The sequence below is a fragment of the Musa acuminata genome, chromosome BXJ3-6 (genome assembly GCF_036884655.1).
Source record: "Musa acuminata AAA Group cultivar baxijiao chromosome BXJ3-6, Cavendish_Baxijiao_AAA, whole genome shotgun sequence".
NCBI classification, from domain to species: Eukaryota; Viridiplantae; Streptophyta; class Magnoliopsida; order Zingiberales; family Musaceae; genus Musa; species Musa acuminata.
Genome location: NC_088354.1, coordinates 41,358,408 through 41,367,784, shown reverse-complemented (window position 1 = coordinate 41,367,784; position 9,377 = coordinate 41,358,408). Strand labels below are relative to the sequence as shown.

Sequence of the window (9,377 nt, the reverse complement as noted above, 5' to 3'; positions counted from 1 at the left end):
ACTTGGTTTGCTTTATTTAGTCTGCAATCAAGTCGATGAAGATGCCGAAATGAAAAGGTCACCTCACCGAGCTTCTTCTCCATCTTTTGAACCTTAATTTGTCCATGAATATGGAGTGTGGACAATGGCCACTTGAATGTGGTAGCAATTACTGTGTAGAGTGGCGGTAGATGGGTGCATTTAATTGCTAATCAGTTGGGTGTTAAGTTGGTGAATTCATTGATCACCTTTCTATGCCAAACTTCTTGTGAGGGAGAAAGAATCTTGTGGGTTCTCCAAAAAGGATTTTTGTTTTCCTTTTCCTTTTCCTTTTCCTTTTTTTTTTCTTCTCTTCTGGAATAATGTGGGATCTTTCAAATTTTCTTTTCTTTGTATTTTTTGGGTTTCTAGGATACGACAGTCGAGCTACAATTGGGTGGGTGTCACCACCATCCACCTCAATTTTCAGATGGTGTTGAAGTTCCACCCACTTCTTCTTTTTCAAGAGTTGAAAGCTACTTTTCTCAGGCTCTCACCACCACCACCACCACCAAAGAAGTACCTCGTGCTACCTTGGAATCCCTATATAGAGCCCACAATGTCCGAGCACCAAAGTACCTTCCGGTGTCCAGGTCTTAGGAGAGATGGGATTGCTTCTCTGTCTACCTTTCTACCTCCTGCTCTCAGCAGCATCATCTCCCTTGAACGATGTTCCCAACAGCTCCTGCTCTGCCAACTTCATGGGTACTCTCTCTCTCTCTCTCTCACAATATATACATATATATATATAATCCACTCTGGCAAAAAAGTTTATGATGGTGTTGAACATATTATGTTGATCAGTCAACTTTTAGATGAGATGAATTGTCAAGAAAACTCAATACAGGTTCTTATCGAGGTAGGAAGTTTCAGAAATGTCTTCCAACGTTTTGATGCCTGATTACTTTCCATCTGCTTTATTTTCTTTTGCTTTACGAACCGAGAGGAATTAGATAATTCAGAAGAAGCTCAAACATCATTTTGATCATTGTAGTATTAGAAAGGAAGAGAGAGAACTTTTCTCGTCACATACTTCTTCCCTCGGTCCTCTGTTCCTTGCAATACTTTGGCAATTGGCATTCCATTCATAACAAGCGATTGATGAAGCTGTCTCTTGATCAGGCTGTTGACCAGGAAGCATTCAAGACTGGTCAACAGATAAGCTTCACATGGTTATGTGGAAACGACCAAATGGTGGCAAGTGCAAGTAATGGGTCCACGGTCAACCACCATATATATTCTTGTGTTGTCGACAACCAAGTCTAAAAAAGTCAACAAAAGAAGAGAGAGAACGAAATAAAAGTCATAGTAGTGTTTCTTCTATCCTCTGAACACATTTACACCTATCATATGCGACTCGACCGTTTTTATGATTGCTTGTGTTGACTAACATGGTACATGTAATGCGTTGACTTACTTGCCACACGCAGGTCCACTCCGCAACCTCAACAGCTCGGGCCTCCACCTCACTCTCCATCACCCCAGGAGCCCCTGCTCCCCGGCCCCCTTCCCCGACCTTCCCTTCTCCGCCATCCTCTCCCACGACGAGGCCCGCGTCCGATCGCTCGCCGCCCGGCTGACCAAGTCCATGCCCAAGCCCGTGTCCTCTCTCCTCCGGCCAGCCGCCATCTCCGTCCCCCTCTCCCCTGGCAATTCCATCGGCGTCGGCAACTACATCACCCGTATCGACCTCGGCACGCCTGCCAAGTCCTACGTCATGTTGGTCGACACCGGGTCCTCCCTCTCCTGGCTCCAGTGCTCCCCTTGCAGCGTGTCCTGCCACGCCCAGGTGGGCTCCGTATTCAACCCCGCGTCTTCCGCCACCTACCGCGCCGTCTCCTGCTCCGCGTCCGAGTGCGACAGCCTCGAGTCCGCCACTCTCAACCCTTCCGCGTGCTCCCAGTCCAATGTCTGCATTTACCAGGCCAGCTACGGTGACAGCTCCTTCTCCGTCGGTTACCTGAGCAAGGACACGCTCTCCTTAGGCTCCGGCCATAGAGTGGCTAACTTCGTCTTCGGCTGCGGCCAGGACAACGAGGGCCTCTTCGGGCAGTCCGCCGGCCTCATCGGCCTGGCGCGTAACAGGCTCTCCCTGCTATCTCAGCTTGCGCCAAGCTTGGGCTACTCTTTCTCTTACTGCCTCCCCACCACCGGATCCACCGGATACCTGTCGATCGGCTCCTACGAACCGGGGCAGTACTCATACACCCCCATGCAGTCGAGCTCGTTGGACGACACCTTGTACTTCGTCAGGCTCACCAGCATTACCGTCGGCGGGCGAGGTCTGCCGGTGTCGTCCTCGGCCTACACCGGTACGCCGACGGTCATCGACTCGGGGACGGTCATCACGCGGCTCCCGTCGGACGTTTACGACGCATTGAGCAGCGCGGTGGCAGCAGCGCTGAGGGGCTACCCGCGGGCGCCGGCGTACTCGATACTCGACACCTGCTTCAAGGGGGGCCTAAGTAGGCTGGCGGTGCCGGCGGTGGAGATGGTGTTCCAGGGGGGCGCCACGCTAAGACTGGCGCCCAGGAACGTGATGATCGACGTGGATAGCTCGACGACGTGCCTGGCGTTCGCGCCCTCCGGGAGGGTGGCGATCGTCGGCAACAAGCAGCAGGAGACGTACAGCGTGGTTTACGATGTGGGCAGGTTGAGGATTGGGTTCGCCGCCGGTGGCTGCGGCTAAGATTGTGGCTGTGGTGCTTGCAGTGTGATATGATGTACGGTGGTGTGCTATGGTATAAAAATGCTAAAGCTGGGAGGTTGGGTGATGTATAACTGGACAGTAGAAATACTTGTTTGGTGCATCCTGATGGAATCTAGCGTTCCACAATAATACGATTGTGGGGATTGAGTCACCGCCACGTCTACGCTAAGGAAGTCAGACGTGGCCGTGACAGTATTAAATAAATGGATCTCGTTGTTTCATATCTCGCAACGTTTATTATAGACAGAGCACCTTGTGGTCACAGTGAGACCACCGGCGTGGCAGTGACCTCCCAGTTGTCGCATTCGGACTACTTGTAGATGCCGTTGGTCAATGTTATTCATGATCATGGTAATGTGGCCCATTTATGCTACGGCACACACAAGGCCCATTGCTGCATTGTTACTGAGCAACAGTGTCAGGATCACATCATGTGCACCGTGTCATTTCCTACGTGTCCGAAAGCACAAGTAAATATGATACATTTCTCCTAGAATAAATTTACTGCTTTATGTAATTGTCGCTATCTAGATATCCACTGCACATTGAAGAGATGACAAAACAACCATCACAGGAGGAATAGCAACTCATGATATATATATATATCAGTATAAAAGAAGAACAAGTTATAAGATGGTGGTAAATATCATGGTTTGTATCCAAAGTTGGTTCACCAATTAAGGTATAGCTTATCATTGTAATTCTAATATTACGCAGGGTGGACATCATGTACTGCTAATTGCCCAGCAAAGTTTCCAAGTCTTCTTTCTCCTTATTGCAGCAAGCCTACCTAGTCTTGCTATTACCAGTGAGGAGTAGCGAGTAGCAACCCTTGGTCATCAGCTAGAGGATTCTTATCCCATGGCATATTTCTGGGTCCAAGATCGGGCGGTTGCCTCATACTTGACGCGATCAGTCTTGTACATGTGAGCAATTTCAGGAACCAATGGATCATCAGGGTTAGGATCTGTCAAAAGTGAACTGATGGATAGGAGCACCTGCATAACATCGTGTAACATGCATGTATCAGTGTTGATTACCAAACTTCCTTAATTAAAGCGTCAAGAAGCAAAACTGTAAGATGGCAATCTCACATCTTGCCAACTCAAGTGACTCTCTTACAATACTGACAATGCAGAACTAGCTCTAATATAAAATTTACTCGCTGCTACGACCTATATCCATTTACAGTATTCATGTCCCCCCTGAGTTTGATATAATCCATTCTTACCACTGGCCTTCTCCATTCCAAACAATATAAAGCATTATTACTTCACTCATGACGTGTCCATTTACATTCATGTTCGCAAATTTGACATAACCCATTCTTCCCATTGGCCTTCTTCTCCATTCCAAACAATACAAAGCATTATTGCCTTGAACTTCGACTGATACCACTGTAAACCTCTAGGATAACCCATGGTTTAACATATTCAATGTCATAGTCAACATAAGTTGCTACCTGTTTTACCTACCCAAAAATCATTATATCTACAAGAGGATACCCAATGTTGTGACATAAGTCAGAGCACAGATTGACAAAAACATTTTTCGTAAACCGACTTAGAAGGCCATAACCACCATTACTTAACCCTAAACTTAGCCACAGGCAGTTTATATTCCAAAAATCTAACTAACCTGGAACTTCAAAGCAAAATTGATGGGAAAGTACATACAACTTGAGAGAGGCAACAATATCTGAAAGAAGTGCTCAAACAAATTAGAATCACCTTGGATATTGTCAGAGCAGGACTCCACTGCTCCTTTAAGATGTCAAGGCAGATGCTTCCATTGCTGTTGATATTCGGATGATAAACTTTGGTGCGAAACGAGACCTGAAAATTATTATATGACCAAATTTCCCAATGTGATATGTGGCATTGCTATCATAAAGAGACTAGACTTCATTCAATATTAACCACATAAAACAAGTATCGCTTCTGTTTAGATTACATGTTTCACACTCAATTTGTCAAGATTCTGTAGACCAATGTTAAGTTACATGCACATGCCCAGATTAGTTAACATCACATAATAAATTAGCATATATAATTACTACTTTGGCAAAGCAGTGAATGGTAAACCAGATTCTAATTAGCATTCCAAAAACACACATAAAATTGCAAGATGATTAAAGATCAGCCAATGCCAAAATGGATTTGACCACATTCCTATTAGAAAACAAAAGCCATCCTTCATCTGGCTGTAAAGTTTAACCTCAGGTTATGAGCTGGCACAACACAATCAAATATGACTTAGCCAATATCTACATGACGGTAACAGTAATGGCCGATCACTGATATCCAATTATTATGGGGTTCATTAATCTTCTAGGCCTCCAGCAAACCCAGTAAGAACTCTTGGGCTAAAGACGCATCAGTTAGTAGGCTATTCTTGGCCAAACAAAACCAGGGTCTTACAGTAGATAGTGATTGACATAGGACAACCCATAAGAATGCTGAGATCAAGGAATCCCCTTTTCACATTTATGCTCTGCCACAATACTCTCCACTTAGTCTTGTTGGGACTGAACTGTCTTCATCTTCATCATTAATTACATCTTTTACAAGGCTTTTTATATTCCCTTTAATGATGTCTCAATATTCTTATGTCATTATTTATTTATAATGGACTTCACATAAAAAGGGGAAAAAGCAAGAAGTGAGAAAATATAGAAAACCAAAAATATTGCACAAACTGCCACTATTTCTAACTACTCGAAGCTAGGGAAACAGGCGTAGAATCTCCACTATCACAGGAAGTAAAGATATTGCAATATGGATGTCTCATAAAAAAATCTAGAGACAATTCAGGGAAATGCACCATTTGAAGCAATCACTATAAGGATTAGAGGACAAGCATTTATTCCATAGGTAACAACCAACAACAAGCTGTAAAGTCGCAATTATTTGTGTCAAGTACATGGACCACCACTAAACTTAATGTAGAGCGATATCACTATTTAACGACAAGCAATCAAACCTCTTTTTGTGATTCCAGTGAACTTTTCTTAGGTCTTCATATCCTAGTTTCTCAAAACTAACCTTAATCGGAAATGCTCATCCAACTGCGCTAACCATTGGTATCCTTTGAACATGTTTAAAATGGATTTACCTTATTTTATCCTCCAGAGGAGCTATAACTAGTTGTTAGTGAATACAAAATATTTCTTATTCTATACTTTCTCGAGTACAAATTCAGCTTAACAGTTTCATTTCAATGACAACCTTTTTTAACATGTTTCCTATTCAATCAACATACCAGTTCATAAAGCATGGCTGGCCTATGTTATATGATTTATGTTAATTAACAGGGACAAGATCACAAAAATTCCCAAAGTAGAGAATAGCTAGTACTTTAACTGTCTCATAGGATTTTCCTTTTAATTCAAGAAAACTCAACAATCACACAAAACTGTCAAAGCCTATATCCTTTAACCATATTGCTTTACTCTGTTAGATAGTAAAAGTAATGGTCATTATGAAGGCAATGTCTCCATGCATAAGATAACCACATAGAGAAATTAGATAGGTACACAGATTATGCTGAAGTAGTTACCTTGGGTGGCTTGAATGGGTAATCAGGTGGAAAGTGAATATTCACAAGAAATATACCACCTGCAAATGGGCTATCAGCTGGTCCCATGATGGTCGCCTGCCAGTGGAATATGTCCTCAGCCACAGGGCCTATAAAATCAACAAATATGTAAGACAAACCTCTCATTAATAGATTCCTAACAGCTTGCAAAGAAAATGTGGTGATTCACATATCATGCTAAAGACCTTAAAAGAAAGTCGAATGTCTATATCACATTTTGAGGGAAAAGGATCAGAGGCATGGAACTATAAGAACAGGAATTCAATATTTCATCATATTGCTGCTAACTAGACCGAGATTTAGTGACAATTTATCTAAAATTGCTAATAAAACTGAACAGTCCTATGTCGGAATAAGGGCTAATTTTATGTTTCAATGAGCCCCAAAGAGTGAGTTATTTGTGGTCACCATGGCTTTCACTATATTATTTTTTCCATTAGGGACAACAGCGAATGTCAAGCTGCTGATTTGCAGCTCATTTACCAGAAAACATGCTTATAAAACATAATTGTAAGTCTAGATACACATAAGATTGTATAAAAGCAAAGAATATATGAATGTATGTTTTGAATAATATAAAAAGATTGTGCTGATCCATGTTACTAAATTTTGAACAGGCTTCAAGAACATGGAAATGACAGCAAGAACGTGCTCAAGAATAAAATAATTACATTTACAAAAGCTTGATATACCATAGTGAAAATTATGGTCATATCTCATGATAAATATTTATAAGTAATTCACCAGAATTCCTAATCTGTTCATCAAAAGATATTATATTTTAGTCACATACTGCTTGAATATAGAGAGGTTCAAGGTAATAATAATGTATGAAAAATGAATATAGTTAATTAATTAGTAATAATAATTTTTGTTACAAATAATGTATCCAATCATATATTCATCTCATCTAATTCATAAGTAGCATCATTATTAAAAAAAAAATTCTCCCAAAGAAGTATTCATAAAGTGTCCCCCTAAGTGAACAATATCAATTCCTTTCAATAATTAACAAAATTAGGATAATTAAAGAAAACATATACATGTATCCAAGAAATATCCAAGGAATATTATATCCAACATATAACCAATACACAGAGCAAGTAATTAGAAGTATCCATGTTCCAATAAGTGTATAAAAAGCCATGAGAAGCAAAGGATTACCAACATATCATTTGATATTCAATTTATGTAACTAACTAATAAGTAGGAACTGTGACTTTAGTGCCTGCCAAACAGTAACATAACACCTACTGATGGGCATGATATTCAAGATGCTTAATGCATTCACATTATCATCTACGAGATCACTTAGCTATGTAAAAATGAATAGACCACGACATAAGTACCTTTATATGCTGGATAAATTACAAAATGTTAATATTGCTTTCTCACGGTTAACAACACGTTTGAGCTAAAGACTTTCCCTAGAAAATGCTTATGCAACAAGAGAACACAGCAACGCTGTATATACAAACAAGAATACAAAATGTATGCAATGAACAAACAACAATAGAACACGTGGAGAGAGAGAATCATCTACATGAAAAATCAAGAAAAGCATGATGACCAAACGGAGTAGAATTGCTACAGAAGAGAAGCTAACAACAGAAAGAAATTGCAAATAAAACTAACAAAAGGAATCATAAAATTAATTGCACAATTAGCTGAACAGGAAACCAACCCGCGCTGCAAGATGCAGGAGGGTCCTTCTCCAGGTCCTTCAACTCCTTCATGATCCTCTTGGAAGCCATCAGTATCCGATCAAATCACGAACTAAGACAAGACCTGCAACGGCAAGACAAAAGGAACGAACAGAAACAACATTCAGCACAAAGCAACATACACCCGCGAAATAGGACAAGCACGAAAAAGAAGAAAAAAAAAAAGGATTTTACGAGACAAGAAGCATCTGGAAACCGCTGCAGAAAAATCGAAAGAACGCGCACAAGACGATCCAGGGAAGAAAACCCTCGAATGCAATCAACGAACGCAAGGGGGGAAATAGAGCAAGACCAATAAATCAGCCACAGGAACACGAGAAAGATCGACCGCCACAATATTAAATTGGAGAGGGATTCGTACGGTATAGAGGCAAAGGGTCCGCGTCTTAGGGTTTCCTTCCGTCACCTGCGGAGTTCGCCGTCTCCCCCAAATAAACGAGGCCTGTTATTAATAGCGCAAAGGAGTCACAATTCTAATTTCTGTCAAAATCGATTTCCAGTGAACTTGATGATTTCATCTTGGCCGTCTGACGTGTGTTCGGTTAGCGTTCTAATTAGAGGTCAACAGCAAATGAAGGCATGAAACCTTTAGTAGTGAGATAGCAGGCATCTCCCCCGCAATCGCAGTCAATCGCCACGTCAAAGCTGACATGGCATATCGGGAGCTCACATGGTGCACACATGCGATCGTGACACCTCGGACTTGTACGAGACAGTCACCTACACCCGCACTATCAACACACACCCATACGAGACAGCCAACTACACTCGTGTCGCCCAAGGTTGTACGAGACAACACCATAGTACAGAGCCGCTCGAGAACATGTGAAGCGACATCGCGTGGCATAGAGTCGTGCAGGTCGGTCAACGTTGTGCGAAGTATACGGACCAATCGCCCAAGGCATCGACGACTATTAACGGACCGTGAACGACCGGCCCTCGATTACAAGTATAAAAGCTGAACTCCTAGCCAGCGTTGAGGGTCGGATCTTTGACACTCAAATCCACTACATCACTACCATACTAACTTAAGCTTCGGAGGTGTCAAGTCGAGATTCCTTCTCCCGACTTCAGCCTATGTGCAAAAGCCCAGCAAGGAAGGAAAAACAATGCCCAGCTCTATCTTGGATTGGCTCGACAGACAACGTCCTGATCCGACCTAACGCCGACTCTCTCCAGTTAGGAAGCCATGTTGACAACCTTGCACACTCGGATCAGATCGAACCATGCTGACAACTCGGGCACGACGTGAAGTTGCATAATATTTTTTGGCACTAGAAAGAAGACCCGATGTCATAAGAGCATCTACCACCGAACAACCCCAACGA

The 9,377-nt window shown here is 42.3% G+C and overlaps 2 protein-coding genes across 4 annotated transcripts; one reads left to right on the top strand and one right to left on the bottom strand.

Annotated features, from left to right (window-relative positions):
• Positions 1-523: 523 nt before the first annotated feature.
• Positions 524-2,949, top strand: LOC135641077 (aspartyl protease family protein At5g10770-like). Its single transcript, XM_065156107.1, has 2 exons — positions 524-723; positions 1,449-2,949. The coding sequence occupies exons 1-2, from the start codon at positions 624-626 to the stop codon at positions 2,705-2,707; spliced, it is 1,359 nt and encodes a 452-aa protein (XP_065012179.1). The 5' UTR covers positions 524-623; the 3' UTR covers positions 2,708-2,949.
• A 352-nt stretch (positions 2,950-3,301) lies between these two features.
• Positions 3,302-8,560, bottom strand: LOC135641078 (ubiquitin-conjugating enzyme E2-17 kDa-like). Of its 3 annotated transcripts, none has more exons than XM_065156108.1 (5): positions 8,411-8,560; positions 8,010-8,113; positions 6,287-6,414; positions 4,459-4,563; positions 3,302-3,726 (listed from the first exon to the last, which is right to left on the bottom strand). In XM_065156108.1, exons 2-5 carry the CDS (start codon positions 8,077-8,079, stop codon positions 3,583-3,585), a joined length of 447 nt encoding a protein of 148 aa, XP_065012180.1. In that variant the 5' UTR covers positions 8,080-8,113; positions 8,411-8,560; the 3' UTR covers positions 3,302-3,582. The 3 variants fall into 3 exon arrangements, with proteins under 3 accessions (XP_065012180.1, XP_065012182.1, XP_065012181.1); XM_065156110.1 differs by lacking the exon at positions 8,411-8,560 and adding an exon at positions 8,224-8,364 and having other exon boundaries at positions 8,010-8,101; XM_065156109.1 differs by lacking the exon at positions 8,411-8,560 and adding an exon at positions 8,224-8,360.
• Positions 8,561-9,377: the final 817 nt, after the last annotated feature.